This window comes from Phoenix dactylifera, chromosome 1 (assembly GCF_051530095.1).
Source record: "Phoenix dactylifera cultivar Ajwa chromosome 1, Ajwa_hap1_PhDact_Kaust_v1.1, whole genome shotgun sequence".
Lineage (NCBI taxonomy): Eukaryota > Viridiplantae > Streptophyta > Magnoliopsida > Arecales > Arecaceae > Phoenix > Phoenix dactylifera.
Genome location: NC_143190.1, coordinates 59416646 through 59437057, shown reverse-complemented (window position 1 = coordinate 59437057; position 20412 = coordinate 59416646). Strand labels below are relative to the sequence as shown.

The 20412-nt window shown below is 39.4% G+C and overlaps 1 protein-coding gene and 4 non-coding genes across 5 annotated transcripts; 1 reads left to right on the top strand and 4 right to left on the bottom strand.

Moving 5' to 3' along the window:
- Positions 1 to 2456: 2456 nt before the first annotated feature.
- LOC103721535 (uncharacterized) lies at positions 2457 to 9063 on the bottom strand. The gene is made up of 6 exons (XM_008811798.5): positions 8906 to 9063; positions 4338 to 5432; positions 4075 to 4137; positions 3765 to 3985; positions 3172 to 3278; positions 2457 to 2807 (listed from the first exon to the last, which is right to left on the bottom strand). The coding sequence occupies exons 2-6, from the start codon at positions 5428 to 5430 to the stop codon at positions 2693 to 2695; spliced, it is 1599 nt and encodes a 532-aa protein (XP_008810020.3). The 5' UTR covers positions 5431 to 5432; positions 8906 to 9063; the 3' UTR covers positions 2457 to 2692.
- A 7636-nt stretch (positions 9064 to 16699) lies between these two features.
- On the bottom strand, positions 16700 to 16795 carry LOC113463693 (small nucleolar RNA snR60/Z15/Z230/Z193/J17). The gene has a single exon (XR_003388432.1). It is a non-coding gene; the product is annotated as a small nucleolar RNA snR60/Z15/Z230/Z193/J17 (small nucleolar RNA).
- Positions 16796 to 16888: 93 nt separating this feature from the next.
- Positions 16889 to 16968, bottom strand: LOC113463695 (small nucleolar RNA U83). Its single transcript, XR_003388434.2, has one exon. It is a non-coding gene; the product is annotated as a small nucleolar RNA U83 (small nucleolar RNA).
- A 272-nt stretch (positions 16969 to 17240) lies between these two features.
- LOC113463694 (small nucleolar RNA Z43) lies at positions 17241 to 17336 on the bottom strand. Its single transcript, XR_003388433.1, has one exon. It is a non-coding gene; the product is annotated as a small nucleolar RNA Z43 (small nucleolar RNA).
- Positions 17337 to 17659: 323 nt separating this feature from the next.
- TRNAY-GUA (transfer RNA tyrosine (anticodon GUA)) lies at positions 17660 to 17743 on the top strand. The gene is given in 2 exon segments: positions 17660 to 17696; positions 17708 to 17743. It is a non-coding gene; the product is annotated as a tRNA-Tyr (tRNA).
- Positions 17744 to 20412: the final 2669 nt, after the last annotated feature.

Genomic DNA, 20412 nt, shown 5'->3' with positions numbered 1-20412 from the left:
TAAAATTATCCTTCAATAATAATATGATAATAATATAATTAGTAATATATTATATATAATATTATATATATAACATTGATATAATATATTGATGGTATATTGATATATCAATTTTTCTGCTAAATTGAGGAGTATTTTTGTCTTTAACTTTCAACCCAGGATCACTGCCCTTGGGTGATCTTGGATTTCCGACCTCAAAAACAGGTATCCCATCACCAGGTTGGGCGGTAATTTAAAAAGTGGAGGTAATTTAGGATCACCATAACGTAGGATCACCGTGATGCAACCAAATGCGGTGATCTCATCACCTCCACTTACATCACTCTTGATCCTGAGACAATCATCCCATACCAAACGCCCCCGTATGGATGTATGCATGCATTTGAATGGATGTGTGCAGACATACATGTATGGGTGCATATGCATGTATGTGGGCATGTATGCATGTTTGTGTATACGATTGCATGTATCTATGACATGTATGTACGTAGGGGTGCAAATGGGTCGGGTCGGATCTTGAGTGACCCTGACTTGATCCGATTTCTTATTTGAATCCTAATTTTGGACCCAGATCCAACCCAATTGAAGATCAAGTCGGGTCCATGGCTACAATTTTGGACTCGATGGGTCATTCGGGTCTAGTTGAGTCCATGTATAATTCGGACCCGACCAAAAAAATTCGGGTCGGGGACGTGTTTGGGTCTGTTGTCCTCGGTGGCACCGCCCTCAACACCACCGACCTGGCCCCGATCTTCGCTCCCTCCCCGACCTCCACGTTCTCCTGTATCTGCGTCCCTGCACCCACCAAGACGCCGTCGCTGATCTTTGGGTGCCGATCGCCGCTCTCCTTGCCGGTGCTGCCTAATGTCACGCCGTGGAGGATCGATACGTCGACGCCGACCACCGCCGTCTCTTCGACCACCACCTCGGTCGGGTAGTCCGGCGGCACCCCGACCTTGGTCCTCGCCCCGAGGGATGTCAACAACAAACGCATCTGATGTCCAACTTTGCAGCTCTTCGGAAAGTTGTTTTAGCTTTCATAGAAAACTAAAACAGCTTTTTGGAAGAGGCTTCAATTTGGAGTTTCTCCAAAAAGCACTTTTAGGAATTGTCGAAAAACTGTTTTGAGTTAAAATATTTTCTCCTTTTGGACCAAAATACTTATAATAAAATATAATAATTATACAAAATGTCTCTTTATAACTTTATCATCGTCTTATACTATAAATATAATATTATATTATATCATAATATATTAATATATTATGTTAAATAATTTAATATTATGTTATATTATACCATAGTTATCGAGAGGATGAAAAATTAATTTATGCAAATAATTATAATATTTTATACCTTTATTATTGTATTATACTATAAATATAATATTATATTACATTATATCATAATATACTGATATGTTATGTCAAATAATTTAATATTATATTAAATTATTATGCTATAGTATACATTATTATATTACTATATTATAATAATATTATATTATATTAATATTAATATTATACTATATTGTATATTTATATATTAATACATTATATTTTATTATGCTCTGTTGTATAATACTATGTAATGTTCGTTATGTTAAATTATTATGCTATAGTATACATTATTATATTACTATATTATAATAATATTATATTATATTAATATTAATATTATACTATATTGTATATTTATATATTAATACATTATATTTTATTATGCTCTGTTGTATAATACTATGTAATGTTCGTTATGGTCATTTTGTCATACCAAAAGTACTTTATTATGCTATAGTATACATTATTATATTACTATATTATAATAATATTATATTATATTAATATTAATATTATACTATATTGTAAATTTATATATTAATACATTATATTTTATTATGCTCTGTTGTATAATACTATGTAATGTTCGTTATGGTCATTTTGTCATACTAAAAGTACTTTCTCAGTTTGTTTACCAAACACATGTTAAGTTCCACAATACTTTACAAATATAATTACCAAACAACTTTTTATAAAAGCTCAACTGTCAATAGCTTCTCCAAACGGGGCTTTATGGAGAAAGTATTACATAGCCTACCCTTCACATCTTGCATATGTATGTACTTAATGTCAGCTAAATTTACATGGCCTTCCACACCATGGCTACCTTTTTAAGTGGTTCAAAATTAAGATTGGCATCTATAGTTGAGCTTAACTCAAGCCCCTTTTGATATGCGGAATTTGAACAGCCTAAAGCTCACCAAGCTCATCCAGTAACATAATCTGTAGAACTACAATTCTCACCATGAACCATCTTCAGCCCTGCAAGTCCTGCTTACAATCTTATCTCATATTGCATTAAAACCAAATGTTAAGACTTTCCATTAAGCAGTCATTTTAACTTCCTCTGGGATGAAATTGGACCCCAAGAGTTTGTTGCAAGAGAAGAGAAAATGATATAAAAAGAAATGGAAAGTTGTACTTCATTTCAGATTAATTATGGGGAACAATCAGTCATGTCAGAAATAATTCAGAAAAACTAATACTCTTTCTAATGGCACAAGGGTAATGAAATAAAGCTCCACCCTAAGTCACCTGAGTGATAAATGCACAACAGGATTTCAGTAACACAAACAAAGTATAAATATCATAATAAAATTAGATAAAGAAAAAAAAGGCATGCTCAGATGAAATCAGAAACATGGCACGTTTTCAGTTGTCATGATCAAGTTGCATGTGGAGTAGATGGATGCTGCTGCAGCCCTGACTGCACACTCACGCTCGTAAGCCTCGGATTTTTTCAATTTACTGAGAACAGAAAAGCATTCAATTAATAGTTTTATCATAATTGGATGACATGAATAGAAGCTGCATATGTTTAATACATGTCTAATTACAACAAATGAGGCATGATTCTCAGGTAAATAGCTTAAAAAATTAACACAGGCATGGCTGATCTTTCATGTCTTTCTAGGGATATTTATACATGCTAAAGCATCCAAAAAAATTTGGCTCAGCAAAAATATTTGCTTTTGTCCTGCATTTAAAATAAGATACTCATTAAAACATTCAAGGGACAGAGCTATGACAACATATCATGCACAATTTTTCAAAGAACAGTTGAAATAAAAGTTAGATTCTTGTAGTTAAAAACTACGAAAATCTGACAAACCTGGAATCCTCTGATGACCCAAATTGTGATAACCCATCCACACATACATGTTTCAAGCCTTTCTCACAATGCAGTTGCATTTCTTGGACTTGTTTCAACCAATTCTCCTGAGACAAGCAACCACATTATCCATTTATTGCACCAAAAATAATCACTTTAAATAAGTCAATCAGCATATGATTCTTCCAATGACTTTTATAACATAATCAACTTGCTTTAACATATTTATTTGGGACTACCATACAAGTCCTGCTCGGAACATACTAAATATATTAAAAAGCACTCTCTTCCTTGAAAGAAATATGACAACCAGCTGTTCAAACCAATACCCTCAGCATCCAAACATTTAGGGCTATACATAAAGAACCATTGTCAGAATTTATTATTACCAACAGAGGTTAAGACAGAAGGAAACCACAGATATTTTTTAACAAAAAAAAAGGAAAGAAATAAGCTAAAATCAAATCAAAATAGTTCTCATTATACCATAAAACAGATGTTGGTAAATACATAATTAGATAAACTTCAGTAATTCTATTAAAATCACTAATCATCTAAGATCTAAAACTATAACATCTTAACAGAATACTCACCAAATGTTTTCCTTCCTCGTACAATGCTCTATCCATCTGACTGAAAAGCGATCTCCATCGTGCCACATGCATCTCTGGGGTATGTTTCTTTGAACATTGAGCCTCAGAGGAATGAGCAAATGAGGGATCGTTTTCTTGGTTAGACGAGAACTCTGTTGATAATAGGTAAGGCAATTCTGTTTGGATAGCATTCCTTACTCTCTTCTTGCTGCGCCTCAGAGCTTCATTCATGAACAGAACTTCAATTACACAATACGAGCATACTAAACCATATTAAAAGACTTATGCTTTAAGTTTAACAAAAGATTACCAGCAAGACGCCCTTTGATGTCCTGCTGAAGTAGGTCCAGCCACTCAGAAGCAACAGTAGCAGCTGTAAATGGAAAAAAAAATGTCAAATTAGCTCATCTGCAGTTTTTAATGCATTTGCGTATCCTCCCCGTTCATGTCTGAGGTTTCTAGAAGCATAATATCACCTATATAAATGGCCAAATTTTCTGGGAATTTGAAATGATATCAGCAAGTAGGCATATACAAAAAAAGAGGAAGCATCACATACATGTTAAGGATTACCTTTAAGTGATAAAGAGGTAATGTTATCTTGGTTTGCAGAGTGATTGTCATTTGATGCACTGCAAGCATTTTCTGATGTCTCTGTTACAGCTGATGAGAGTTTCAGGGTAAGGGCATCATTATCATCTTTTTTGGTGAACTGTGAAGTTGTAGAAATTCCACAATGAAGCTTGTCTTCAGCCATATTCATTTCTATGCTTCGATCCAAGCTGGAAGGAACAGATGGCTTATTTAAAGATACATTCGACTGATGGTTTGCTGAAACATGGGCATAGTTATGCTCTTTCCACCTATCATTAGTATCTTTACTTTCCCTACCCATTTGATCCGTAAATTTATTTTGGGTTTGTCCATCACGCTTCTCAGACCGCACTATAGCCTCTATTATGGAATGAACTTGTTTGCTATTTCTCACATGGTTAATGATCCCAGGGTTTAGTCCAGAAAGCAGTCCACTTGGAGCAGCAATTTTCATGAACCTGTTAGCCTGTTCTCTCCTTGTAGACTCAGCCTTTCTTCTAGACTTGTCGTCTTTTCTCTTTCTAGGCTGGCGGCCACGTTGCTTGGGCATTGGTACGCCTCCATGTGAAGATGAAAGGAAGCCATTCTGTTTCATTTCTTTCCACATTCTCAATGGTTCACTCTCCTCCAGTGGACCAGTAGTGCTTCCACACTCCGAGGCATCTCCAGTTTTCACCTGCCCCAACATTTTATAGGGATAAAAGGGGTTCTGTTCCACCATACTGGAAACATCTACAGTGTTCAGATCCACAGTAAGGCCCACAGAATCCACCTTATTGTGTTCATGCTCTTCATTCACTTTTGCAGGGAAACATGGTCCGCTAGTTTCTTTATTGCATTCTGATATGGCATCACATCCTACGTTTGCGGAAAAGATTTTAGTGCCAACCTGACCCAAGCTCAAACAGGTATCCTGTTCAAGAGAACCTTTGCCTGCAGTCCCTGGTACAAGTCTATCTGAAAGCACAGACGCACTTGCCACTGTAATTTGAGATACCTCATCTTCTTTACCTGGATTTCTAAGTGCTTCAGACTCTTTCATGTTAGAGGATTTCAAATTACAGGTTCTCATTCCTGGAATAAAGAGCTATTGTCAGGCACAGGTTTCAAATCACATGAAATCAACAAGATGAATGTACAACAATAAAAGAAGAAAATGAAATTTCTTTGCATCATCAGCGGATATTAATCTTTACACAAGCTACATTTAGACTACAAAATAAATAAAGAAAAAAAAATACAGTCACCTAGCCTCAATATAAATTTTAGTTTTGCATAGTCCTTTGAATGTGAGGGCTTTATGGTCCAAAAAGCAAATAAATGAATCCAAAATTATGGTCAAGTGATAATAAACAACTAGAAGCGAAGGACTTTTGCAATAAGGTATAGCATAAACATATGATTACTTAAGCCTTATAAACATGTAGGTGGAGAGAGTAGGTAGATAGGTGCAGGAATTGGCATGGTGTCTCAAGTGTACATATGAAGTGAATGGCCAAGTAGACATCTAATCCAATAGCACAGAACAAAGACTATTTCAAAAGTTACAATTTATAATCTAACTTCAGTATATAACCATTAATTCTTTTCATCAAATTCAATAAACTGGGGTAAACATTGTCTGAATTCCATTAGTATTTTTCATCATCTCCAGGATGCTGCTAACTTGCTCTGTTGCATGATCTTCAGTCATCATGCAAAAAAAATGCACACTTACGAGTCAAAAGTTATACTGCGCCCATGATCCTCAGAGTCATGATTTTTTTTACATGCAGAGTATTGTTTTTCATTAATATATTTTCCCTTTTTTGAAACAATAAATTAGCTTTCCCATATTATTCCACTTCCTTGGTTCATCCATACCACCATCCCAGGTCCTAATATATCCAAAACTCCAAGTCTCACATTATCCATCACCAGCACCACCAACCTCATCACCCCACCAGAAGCCCCATAATCATATCATCGTTCACCTTGCCATCCTCAACATGGCTACTCTTTTTTTATTTTCCTTTTTCCAGGTCTAGAATTGGAGGAAAACCTGATCAATATTAGGTGAGGGCAGACTCATCTTCATCCATTTCTTTGTAAAATCCTGTACATTTCTCACCATCTTTTTGTTTAAGTTAATTCCACTACTGTGAACAGCCTTTTTTTATTAGACTGTAAAACCAGAATTGGCAACCTTTCTATGAAAACTGACCTTTAGGCATTTGAGCAGAATCACACTTGGACCTTGACCATGTTGCAGTCAAACACAAAGCTAAACAGATGTATATGGGTTTACAAATTCACAAATTCATGTACTATTCTGATGGATTCATTGATTAATGTAAAGCCCACCTAGTTCCACAGGCTATATTTAGTTAAAATGGCTTGATATGAAGTCCTCGTGTTGGGGGGAAAAAGTTGTGTCCGAGCAGGAAGCAACCAAGCATCCCCCCGAGCAGGAGGCAACCAAGCATCCCTCCGAGCAAAAGGCAACCAAGCATCCCTCCAAGCAGGAGGCGACCGAGCGCCCCCTCCGAGCAGGGGGCGACCGAGCGCCCCCTCCGAGCAGGAGGCGACCGGGCACCCCTCCGAGCAAGGAGCGGCCGAATGGATCCCGACTTAAGGGCTTGAAAGTGCCCAAGCGGCTCCTCCGACTAGGAAGCATCCGAGCGGTAGACCGCCATTATCGTGTTCTCCCACGAATCGTGCCCTGTCCTTGCCAACAATCGATACGTATAGCCTCCCCAGACATTCAGCTTACGCAACACTTAAAACGTATGGCCTCTCCAAACGCCTATTTCACTCAACAATCAATGCATGTGGCTCATGTGGCTCACTCAACAATTAAGGCGCATGGCTCGTGTTGTCTACGAATGTTTAGCTCCACACGGCAAACCTGTTTGGCCATAAACGACAGCATGGTTCCGTAGTAATTCAAAGACTTCGGCCTGATCTCCTACGAAGACAGCATTGATTTACACGATCGAGCATTAACTTCCACTGTACGTCCAACCATACGGCAGTGCCTTCGCCCTGTCTCATCACAGGTAAACCCGTTCCCCCTATAAATAGGGAATTCCTGAGGGGGGAAGGGGGGATTTTTTCCGATTCTCTGACTCGAGCTCCGCTCTTGCATATCTTTGGGCCATCTCTCTGACTTAAGCATCGGAGGGCCGGCGCCAGAAAAACCCGGCCACCGGCTTCTTGCAGGTCTTCCGGAGGATGCCGCATATCGCCGTCGTTCGCCAAGCCTTCACGGAGCTCCTCCTTCCTGGCCCAGTGGTCGCCCCCGGGTCCAAATTCCAGCAACACCTCGTATTGACTCAAATAAGCATCACTAAATTGGTTTGTCATGTTTTCTATTGCTTTCATAGACCTATGTTCACCCAATCTAAGGTTGACAACCGTTCATCCAATCTAAGGTTGACCGCTCATTGTTCACTCACATTTCAAGCTTTTATGCCATTACAACTTCAGGAAAACTTTTATACGCATGTGTTCTCATTGTAGGTGTCATGTTTATGTCCAAGTCCGCCAATAGCTTACATTCCTTGACTGCAGGGATTTAGAAGAAGCACGGCAATAACACTTGATTGCGGGATTGATACAAATCACATACAATACAGCCGGAGAGATAACAAGACAAATCATGTACTCCATGTTCTAAGAAGAACTGGGACACTTGAATGGAAAGGGAATGTGATTTATGTGATCCATAAGAACAGCTGACAGATATCAAGTAAAATATTGCCTTTAACCCCCATAGTACCACCAAATTGTAAACATGCATTATAGACAACATGAAAACCTAGCAAAAGATGAGGTATTTACTGCATTTCAAAACCATAAGAATAGGAAAAATAGAGCAGTAGAAGAAATGACGCAAGTAATAGATGTCCAATGTTTTCCAAGACTATTCATCCAATAGATCAACAACCATATCCGAGCCAGCAAGATTATCCATCTAAGTACTGAAGGAGGCAATGTTATAATAAAGCAAGAAGCATAAATATCATAATTACTCAAACATCATAAGAATAGTATGCAAAACATGATTCTAAACCATAAAGATACTTATAAATTAAAAACCACTGATGAAGCCACTCAAATTTTGATCCGCACTCATGAGCCTTTCATAAATGAGAATACCAAGATCAGTACAAAGCATCAAGAATGACGCATATGTCAAAATTAAACCCTTATCATGGTTTTTCAAATCAGAATCTGGCCAAGAAAAGCTCCTAGCATCAGTTGCATACAAACCCACCATAGAAAGACAACAGCCACAGTTTATATAAGAGAAAAAAGAATCTTTTGACCCACTGAATTCACCAGAGAATTCCATCAAATCCTATATCATACAACAGCAGGAGAGAGATAAGAGAGGGGGGTGTTGAGATTCGGATAAAGAAAAAGCGAAAGAGGAAGTGGGGGAAAGATATCAAGATCAGCGCGAGAGAGACGGGGTCGAAAAGAGAGAAGGTGGGGACATCTAGGGTTCCGGCGAGAGAGATCAAGAAAGCAAGAGAGAGGGATGGAGGGGCAGGACAACATACCTTCGTCGGAGGAGAGTCGCCGGAGCCAGAGGAGAAGCCGGCGAAGAGCTGCCGGTACCGCGAGGAGGGCAGGGCTTGGAAGACGTCGGGATCGGGATCGGGGAGAAAGAAAGGCGAGGGAAGGGTGGGAGGCGAGAGAAAGGGGGTGTAAATAGAGTAATTGTGATGCCCACGCGCACGGCGCCGAGGTGTTTCAAATTTTGAAACCCGCTCTTGCATGGCACCACGATCGCACAGGGAAATGTTTTGATCCCAATATTCCGAATCTTGATGGGCAACGTTTCAAATTGGTCGATATAATTAACGCCATAGCATTAGCACGTGAGGTACGTTTTATTAATTTAAAAGAATTAATAATTTAATTAACGCCGGATGTGGCTGCTTCGATGCAGCCAAACAGAGTCTAAAAAGGCCCTGCACACAATCAACGGACAATAGTAATATAAAAACGAAAATTTTGATTCCAAAGTTTCAATTATTTATTACAAAGTTTGAATTTTCGCGGTTTTAGTTATACACTAAGCCCATACAAAGATTAGCAACATCCGATAAAGTTACTAATTTTAGAGAACAGTAACTTAAATAATAATATTAACTTTGCATGATTACGTACCATAGGGAAAGCTCAAAAAAGTGTATGCATGTATGTATCTGTATATAATAAATATGCCGTTATAACAATGCTTTAAATAATGATTGTTGTTTAACTGTTATCCTCTCGTAAGAGTCTATGCATAACAGCCATTTTATTGGGTTTTTTTTCTTATTTATCAGATTGAAATAAATTTATTTATGTGAATTCTTATATTACTCAAAAATAATATTTATTCTGGAAAAAATGACATTTCCAACAATTTTTGATTTCATCGTTATCTTTCTAATTTCTTTGTTATAATGACCAGAAACATTGGTCATAGTTTATTGGCCTTTTATAACCAAAGACTCAATCTATTGCTAGAGTAGGGAATGAGCCAATAAATATCGTTTCTATTTCACAACAAAAGAATAGTTTTAGAAGAGCCTCATTATATGCAGATATTATCGCCATTCAAACCTTCGTATATAGAAAATCCGTGTGCTACATAGTTTCTCTATTGACTCTAATTTTAGGCTTCACCTTTAACTACAATAATCGGATCATAAGTTTGATTTAAATTTCTTTGCCTAAGCATAGCTAACCTTTCAATTTATTTTTAAGGTAAAACTTTGTATGTATATACTACTTTAAATGCTTCTATTACATTACCACAATCCTAGATTAGGAGAACCTAGGGTTGAAGGCTTTCCAAAATTTGAACCCTCTACCATCTTCTAATTGTTGTAAAGCTATGCACGAAGATTTCATTCTATGCCTTATTTTGCTGCCAATTAGCATGATAAGTTGTGAAATCCCGATCGCTAAGGATCTCTATTTTTATCGGAGTTTTGCATATATGCCCTATAAAAATAACTAATGACATATTTATCCTTAAAAGTTTTAATTTACATATTTACCCTCACTACCAATGGTATCATGTAAATTTATCATTGTCATCAACCGACATTGGATGTCGTCATCCCGAACATTTTAGGACATTGTGAAATAGCATCTAACATCATGAAAAGACTTTTTCACCCCTCAAACCTTAGCTTATAAATTAATTTTTTTAGTGAGGACGTAAATATAAATTTTCATGCCTCAACTTTTTGCAATATATCGTCTCGTAGGGGGACTACAAATTCTGACCCACCCGATCCTCCTCTCTTTTTTTTGTCTCTCCCCTCTCGAAACCATACCTCACAAGAAAAGGAAAAACATGCCGGTGACGACCTCGACGGTGCCCCCCCCCCCAAAAAAAAAAATTCCAATAAATATTATTCCCATTTCACAACAAAATAATAGTTTTAAAAGAGCCTCATTATATGCGGATATTATCACCATTCAAACCTTCATATATGAAAAATCCGTGCGCCCAGAGTTTCTCCATTGACTCTAATTTTATGCTTCACCTTTAACTTCAATAATCAGATCATAAGTTAGTTTTAAATTTCTTCGCCTAAGCATTGCTAACCTTTCAAATTTTTTTTTAAGGTAAAACTTCGAATGTATATACTAATTTAAATGCTTCCATTACATTACTACAATTCTAGATTAGGAGAATCTAGGGTTGAAGGCTTTCCAAAATTTGAAATTTATACCATCTTCTAATTGTTGTAAAGCTCGGCATGAAGATTTCATTCCATGCCTTATTTTGCTGCCAATTAGAATGGTAAATTATGAAATATTGATCGCTAAGGATCTCTATTTTTATCGAATTTTGTATATATGCCCTAAGAAAATATCTAACGACTTATTTATCCTTAAAATTTCAATTTACATATTTACCCTCATTGCCAATGGTATTATGTAAACTTATCATTGCCCTGAACTTTTTAATTCATCGCAAAATAGCTTTTGACATCATGAAAAGACATTTTCAGCCCTCAAACCATAGCTTATAAATAATTTTTTTTAGTGAGGACATAAATTTAATTTTCCATGCCTCAAATTTTCGCATTTTACCGTCTCTTAGGATAACTATAAGTCTTGACCCACTCAATCCTCCTCTCTTTTTCCTGCCTCTTTTTTTTTTTACTAAAATAGATATTTCATACATTGCGAATACGAATACATCCAATGAAATTAGTAAACCATAGGTCCCGAAATACTCTGGACAACTCCCTCTTCCCGACCTACAGGGTGCTTCCTAAGTGGCTTGCTACATAAGTAGCCATCTAGTCCTGAGTGGCTCAATAATGTATACCTTTTTTTTTTTTTTTTTTTGCTGAAAGCGGGTATTTCATACAATACGTGTACGAATACATCCAAGAGAATCAAAATAAAGCAACTCGCGGAGCGCATGTGGCAGCTCCTCCTCCCCCGACCAAAGGGTGTATCCTGAGTGATGGGCCGCATGGGCCGCCACCCAGTCGGCTGCCCCATTGGCTTCTCTAAATACATGCTGAGCCTGAAAGTCTCTCTCATCTCTCATCATACTCCCTATGTCGCGGATCAAGGGGTGGTCTGTACCATCACCCGTCGTCCCCCTCCGAATCCATCCGATAACCGTGGTGGAGTCGCCCTCCAAAATGATCAACCTGGCCCGCAGGATCATCCTCGCATGGCGCACGCCCGCCCAGGCTGCTCGAAGCTCTGCCTCCGGAACCGACGTGTCGAACAGCTGACAGCCACCTGCTGCAACTACCCTGGTGTGCGGGCCTCGTATAATAAAGCCTGCACCACCCCGCGTGCCGCCGTCCAACACCGACCCGTCAAAATTAACCTTGAGGAAACTCGGGGGTGGGGGCTCTCAGGTGAAAAACACCATCTGGTGGGCTGCCGAAGCAGATGGGGGGCCCCAGGTGTCCCGAGCTATCAAAGGTCTATCTGAAGAGGTGGTGGGTACAATCTCAGAAGCCTGAACACGAGCAAGCTCCGCAGCAAACCTCGGTGACACCCTGCGCTCACCGAGAGTACGAGCGTTTCTTGCCAGCCAAATCTGGTGCGCTGTGCTAGTCGCTCTAATGGCCTCCTGACACATCCCCGAACTAGGTAGCCCCTGCCGTATCATATGAAGAAACTGTATACCTTTATCTAGAAGTTCTATCTTCAAAACTTGTATGTCTTTCACGAGTGTCTAGCTTAGATCATTGGCTAGCGATGCTTCGTTTTATACTCAATCAAGACATCAGTAGGCCGGTCTAGTGGTTTTTTACTATGTTTTCAAACGAGGAGCGAACGAAATTGTGAAAATATTTTTCTCAAACTAATACTGATTCTAATAGAAAATTCTTAGGATTTTTTGCCAAAATCCTTTAAATCCAATAGCTCCGTTACCAAAATCCTTGCCAACTATACCCTGCACCGCACCACCAGTCATTTATTACTCCAATCCCAAGATGCGAGCGGTCCCTTGCAACTATAGGCTTTTCATGTTAAGCATGGAACCCGTTGTTCCGGAAATATTAACTGCTGGATAACAGAGTTCAAACAAATGAATTAATTAGCTAATGTAAACCGGATTGTGATCCCATGAATAAAAGCATCAATGGATTGGCAGCCACAAGAAAAGGCATACAAAAAGAGATGATAAATTTTTAAAATATGTGCAAATTAATATGGTGATCGTATTTTGTTGTACGATTTGCATCTCCATGCACACATACAACTTACAAGGAAGATGCTTTTCCAAGAGTAAGATAACCATGACGTACTGTTGACTGAACTGATTACTACCTGTTCGAAAGTTAGGAAGACGAGCATGGTGCGCGGTGCATGCATTTGTCGAAAGACAGATTACTTAAATGTTAAGCAATAGCCAACACCATTAAATTAATCCTGTTGTTATTCATTCTTTCACTCATCATATGACTCCTTGAGCATATAAGTACTTCCTACCATTTAAAGATGCATTTCGCGTCTTTACAAGAATTTCTAGGAAACATTTTCCGAGCAGTACTTAGAAGGTTCGTGCGTTCTACTGCCAGGAGCTTTTAACACATTACTGATTTAAGGCAAGGTGAGTAGATTTGCATGGATATTTTCATGCTTGGGTTGCTGAGTTGAGACGCAGACGAGCTTTGTATTTGCTAGATGCAACGAAGCAAAATATAGCCACCAAAATGGAACAAAGGACAATGGCTGCTTATCGTAGTGCTCATGTGATAGGTCCCAACCAAAGATGGAGATGGAGTCAAACGAAAGAAGAAAAAAAAATAGTAGACTACAGCGGTGAAAGCAAACCATTGTACATTCAAATGAAATAACTCTCTTTGAATGAGAGTAAACTCATACAAGGCAAATGCTCTACTTTGTGCCAAACCTGAGTGCATGGCATCGAACCTCTTCTCACATACGACTTCATGCCCAAAAAGCCCCCAGTTCCAAGCATCTCCTGCTTCCTCCGTCGTCACGGCAACCGAACTATTCTTCCTCCCGCTCCCATCACGGCCCTCCTCTCCACATACTTGCCTCATCGCCAAACTACCCTCCACTCCCTAGAGTTCCGACACGGTGGCTGCCGTGCATGGGCTATGATTCAAAGACATCAGATAGCATGAGTTCGGCTTCCAAACTTGTCAGGATCGGAAGCACCCATCATTTCTTTCCCCTTCAGCCAAAACCGTGTCCACAAGATTTGCTTTCCAACGATAATATTTGATGGTTGCTAGCTCCATCACCATGATGGTCGACTTCACCTCCGCTAGGTCCTTTCACATCCTCCATGCGATCTACTTCTATCAGATAGGCTTGCAGAGTCTTGCTCCGATGCCCTAAAGTAAACTTCTTGTTGCATTTGAAGTAAAGTCCTCGTTCCCAACAATGCTGCATATCCTCCCATAATATGTGTCGGATCGATACTGGAGCAAAAAGCAGCAATGCAAAGTAAACGGGTTCGAAAGTTCACCGCTATGGACTGCTTTTTACTTTTGCTCCAACCTCTCCTCCCACATTCGAACACTCATAGTTGCTTCTTGCAAAGAATGGGGTCGTCTCATGCACACCTCCTTTGCAATCTCTTCCTTGAGTCCTCCAACGAAAGTACCAAGGAGCGCATCCTGTGTCCAAACTTCTCAAATCCGGTTAGCCAACTTCTCAAACTCTTATTGATACTCCCACCAAGCCTTGTTGCTGAACACAAAAGAGCTTTTCCTTGAAGTTCACATCCTTGTTAGGGCCGAACTGGGCTAACAATTCTTGCTCGAACACCCTCCAAGTAATGAGTAGAGAGAATGAGACGGCGGTTTCCCGTCGATTGGTCAGAACTCCTTGGCCTTCGAAATACTGCTTAGCACGATCTAGCCAAACAATGAGATCATCATCGGTAAACCGTGAAAAGTCCATTCTTGAACGACGTTGGCCCCCCCACGAACTCCTCCAGTCGCCCGAGTACTACCCCTCCTGGTGAAGTTGGTAGTGCTAACGACTACTCGAACGAAAATTGTGGCTATGCAGTAAGATATTGAACGGCCTCCAAGACCTCCACAAGCCGCCCATCCACCCACTCCTCCAAGCCACGCCAACTCCTTATGTAGGATGCTTAGCTCGAGTTCCATCCACTCGATACTCTCCTTGTTCGTAATGGCTCTTATACCAGTTGATAGGTCCCAACCACAGATGAAGTTAAACGAAAGAAGAGAAATAATTGGTAAACTACAACGGTGAAAGCGAACCACCGTACTTTCAAATGAAATAACTCTCTTTGGATGAGAAAAAACCCATACAAGGCAATTGCTCTACTTCGTGCCGAACCTACATGCATGGCGTCGGACCACCTCCCACATCCACAACTTCATGCCCAATCTACGTGTGTGGCTTCTGCCCCCAATTCCGAATGTCACCTGCTTCCTCCATCATCATGGCAACCAAACTATTCTTCATCCCACTCCTATGGCGACCCTCTTCCTTTCCACATGCTTGCCTCGTTGCCGAATGACCCTCCGCTCCCCACAGTTCCGACGCGGTGGCTGCTGTGCGTGGGCTATGGTTTAGAGACATCAGATAGCGTGAGTTCAGCTTCCAGGCTGGTCAAGGCCTGAAGCACCCATCATCTTGTTCCCAAATGAGCAAAGATATCTTGGAGACATATGTAGAAGGCCAGATGAAAATCAAGCAAGCAGAAGCTCAAACTACAAGGTAGAGGTCCTTGATTACGGAACTGTACGTGAAATTATATTGAATGGGATGGCATTTACTCTGCATAAGTAACAAGTAACAGATCTGCCCTGTATCGGTGCAGCTACCTTCATTGGTAGCACAGGAGAATAAGTAGATCATTGCAATACAGTTTCACAATGAATCAGAGTTGTATCCTCTTTATGGATTCACCTTCTAATCCACAATTGGATCATCAGTTTGCAAGTTTGCAAACCACACCATCTATATATGACTTCCTAGTTTCAGGTTTTAAACAGAATTGTTCTAATTTCCCTCGAAACAAAGAGAAACAACTGGGTTAGCACGGCTTCTGTGACTGAGAGACGACAACAGGGCAAGCTGAGAAGGTTAAAATTCCCTTTTTTTTGAACAATTTTATAACTGAGAAAATAAATCAGAATTTTTAAGATGATCCAGTCCCGAACAATTACAGCTAGGATTAAATCTGGAGAAAAGAAAGAAAAAAAGCCACAGCCGAGCTCATCCCTCCACATCTGCTGTTGAAAAAAAAGAGCAATCTCCCCTCGATGACAGAGAATTCAGAATCACCCCTAGCTTTTGCAACAGAACAGAGAAGCACTAGCCGGGATCAAAAAATTTCAATAAAGCAAAAACAGGAGTAATTACACAGAACATGAACCTTTTTATTCAGAAACTTTTATTCATGCTGCGAGAAAGCATTCATATAGACTAGAAAATGTATTATCGCCTACAATAAACAACATCATCTACGACAATCAAAAAAACATGAATCCAGGCAACTTGCAATCTACAATAATTTGACAAAAACAACATCACGTAGCAAAATAGACAAGTAAATTTGAGCATCAAAATATCAGAAAACAAGAGCAATAAAGACTGAAATTAGATTAAAAAAACCTGCATCCTCTTTACGATGTAAAAAGAATTCTTCGTCCTTGATATCTCCCAACTCTCCAATCCGTAATAAAATTATAACTGATAAAATTGCACATTTTTTCAGCCAGAATAACCTCCCCAAACAAAGAAATGAAGAATCATTGCTAGGGACCGAAATGAGCGAGACAGATTGATCTGTAGGCTCTTAAAAATACTTCTAAATTAGTGCATAAAACGGGTTAGATTCTGCATAACGATGATAAGGAGGTCAGATAGGAGCGAAAGACGTTCAAATTAATCATAATCTGAAGAAAGATTATCATTTGAACTATGCAACTGGTCATCACGCGACCTTATCAATCATCAATTGATTAAAGCCCCCATAACAACAACACACTAGATCCAAAATTTAAAATAATAATAACAATAATAATAATAAAAAAGATGGTAGCCTCAGAAGGAAGGCAGTAGTAGGATTGTAATCACAAAATTTCAGACAAAACAAATTCCACAATCTACATCACAGACTCCATCAAGAGTGAATAATTAAAGAAAAAAAAACAAAATTTCAAAATTTTCAAAGAAACTTTGAGGAAATAAAACCGATTTGATAGCAAAAGGGCCTCAGAGAGAATATTAGATTTCGTCGACATAGGACAATTCAGACATATGCTTGTCATTATTGTTCTTTGATCATCGGCCCCGAGGAAAAAAAAAAACAAAAAAAAGCCCAAAAGAGAAAAAAATGCCGAAAGAAAACAATCCTAACCCTAACCCTTGGAGAGATTTAGGAAAGAGATGGGACTCGGAATATGGGTGGTGATATATCAGGATTGTCGGCAAGGCTTCTCGCCATTACGACGAACGAGACCTAAAACCAGTTAATCGTCATCGTCCTCATCCCCATATCGATCTAAGAAAGGGAAAGGGCAAAAGAGAGAGAAAGCAAGCCTAAACTTACGATACCAAGCACACGAAACCGCCACAGAGAACTGAGGGAAGTCCCCTTGGAGGAAGAAGAAGGAGGGCTGATGCCAAGAGAATGAAAGATCCAGGTCCGATGGCATCCTTTTATAGTGGTCTGAGGGTTAGGGTTTCGTCAGGTGTCTCTTGGGGCTGCATCTCAACCGTCTGTTATTGTGCATGCGTAGGATCCGCAGGGTCTGGACTCAATCGCTTATAATTGCCTTCATTGTTAGATTTCACGCCCTATTCGTCAACCGACCTTAGCTCAGTTGGTAGAGCGGAGGACTGTAGTAGTGCAGATGATCCTTAGGTCGCTGGTTCGAATCCGGCAGGTCGGATGCTATTTTATTTAATATTTTTGTTTATTATTTTTTTATTTTTATTTTAAAAATAAAATAGCTGTTTTTTTATGTAATAGAAGTTATATTTTTTCAGCTCGTGTGCTGATGCGAATTTTAATAAATAATTTAAATGAATGAATAGTGAAAGTGCTTACTGTTTAGAAGTTAGTAACATACATATGATGCAACAAGACTGCTTTGCACAGCAGGAAAAGTAATTATTATAATGTTATAATAATCATCTTTTAAAACCTTAATTTGAGGAAAGGATCTATACATCCACCATTATCAGAGAGGAGAATGTGACAAAAAGAGATAGGAGTGTATATGATTGTGATTTATCCAAATTTTTTATCATGAGATTTATTTTAATAATTCAAGTTTTTCTGAAAGTTTATAATTCATGCAAGTAGATAACGAGTTAATCACATTTTCACTGCCGATGATGTCACTTGTTGTATCCTTTCTTTAACAAAGAGGACGTATCAAAAGAGATGAGAACCTCGTGGCCACGCTTTGCTAGAATGATCGCAATATATACATTTAATAACTCTCTAGACGCATGAGATACGTATGACTGACACACTATTTGGATTCATATTTTCTAGAGCTGATTTTTTTTTTTTTTTACCTCACATGGACAACATTGGCCATTTAGGTTATTTAGATTTTATATCAGTGCACCACCTTTTAAATCGATCCATATTTCATGCCTGCGAAAGTTCTGAGATCAGAGATTAGGAGGCCAGACTTGTGACGGCCCAGGATCGTTGGATCTTTGAGCAGTCTGTGGTCGGAGCTGAGGCCAGAGCTGCGTGGGAGGGTATCTTGTACGCAAAGTGAGTGCTAGACGCGGACCGCATTATCCTTGAGGGGATTCTGCTACGGTGATCGAGTGAATTCAAAATTCAAACAGTGCAGCCGGCGGGATGCGACTGATCCATAACATCCGTCGACTCTTAGGTGAGTGCATCTTCCATCGGGCCACTCATGCCTATAGAGAAGCGAATAATGCGGCTGACTGGGTGGCATCCTTTGCAGCTCAGCATTCCGGAGGTTTTATTTGGGACAACCACTCCTTGGTTCCGGTGTCCTTGTATTCTCTTATTCTCTTTGATTTTATGGGCATACCTATTGTGTGTGAGTCGCCGTTGTACAAAAAAAAAAAAAAATTCTGAACTCAGAAGTCCTCAGGTCCGCAACCTTCAAATCTCTCACCTCTCGTTTCCCCTCCGAGCTCACCCTCATCGAGAGTTGATTAAAACACCTTTATTCTGCAATATCACTTGCATCATTTCAAGAGCACAGGAGAAATGTTCCCTTAAACGGTAAAAGTTGCTGGCTAGATGATCACTGCGATATGTCACTATGGTCTCTATAACTTAATTGCACACCTTTATTCTGCAATATCACTTGCATCATTTCAAGAACATAGGAGAAATGTCCCCTTTAAACAGTAAAAGTCGCCGGCTAGATGATCACTGCGATATGTCACTATGGTCTCTATAACTTAATCGCCCATCTTGTTCACTTGTTCTGAAAGAAAGCCAATCCCTCTTAGATTCTGAAAGTATCCAGAATAAGGACTGGAAATTCATTATGCAGCGTAACTTTTAGCTAAAGAGGTAAGAACTCCAGAAATCCCTGAGGTGGAAGGAAGTTACCATCTGCTTTACTAATGGTTAACTATGGATGACACTTTGTTCAGTGGTTGGAATACCTGAAAATACAATCGAAATGGATACTTAGAAAAAGAAATGAGGATTACCACTATCCTAAAAACTCACTGATGACCAGAACTGGATATATCTTTGGTCAAAGATTTATAAAAGCTAAAATCAGTACAGTAGATTAAAATCTTCTGAACAAGCCCAACAACTACAATGTGTTATAGCAGCTAAAATATAATGCCCTGCTTTGAACAACAAAACCAGTGTATAATGTGTCAACATTTCCCATCCAGTTAGCTACAATTTACAGAAAATAAAGAAAGGGAGAACGATGCATGCTATCAGAATCTTGCTGGAAAATGATAAGAAATCCAGATTTCCAAATCCTGAGACCAAGATGAATCAACTTTATGGCCTCTCTGAAAGCTCCACCAAGGGAATGTTGTACTCTGAAGCTTGTGTCTCAGCTTCTGCTAGCTCTAGTTCTATCCACAATTTTCGTATGCTGATCCAATGTCACAAGAATTTGGGGCATTGACATGCCTACAGAGATTCAATCTCCCAAGAAATTAAGCCGAAACGAATCGATCGAATAGACATGAAGAACTGGGTGCTGACCTCTCTACCGGTGTGGTGATGGTGGTGGTGGTGGAAGCAGGAGGCCTTGGAGTCGGAGGCGTCGGTGGGGTCGTCAACGTCGGCGCCTGCAGGGATGAACAGCTCCCGATGTCTCTCCCTGCTCGCCATCGGAATCGACGACTTGTCATCGCCCATCACCTGTTCGCCTTTATGCGCCTTTTCTTATCTAAGAAACTTTTAGTTTCTCATTAAAATATGCCGACGCAGGGATCAAGGAGAATCGGCGGAGAACGATTCCCCTTCCGACTGCTGCATTGCGCAATATCCTACAAAATGCTTTGAAAGCCATCGAACGGCTGATACCAAAAAAAAAAAAAAAGTGAATCATTCTTTCGCGCGACAAATGCAACCCGAACC

Bases quoted from the DNA above. Each gene is read 5' to 3' on its own strand.
- LOC103721535 (XM_008811798.5), bottom strand. From the start codon at position 5,430: ATGAGAACCTGTAATTTGAAATCCTCTAACATGAAAGAGTCTGAAGCA. The intron at 4,138-4,337 runs GTAATCCTTAAC...TTCCATTTACAG, and splicing joins TACCTCTTTATCACTTAAAG to CTGCTACTGTTGCTTCTGAG. The intron at 3,986-4,074 runs GTAATCTTTTGT...TCATGAATGAAG, and splicing joins CATCAAAGGGCGTCTTGCTG to CTCTGAGGCGCAGCAAGAAG.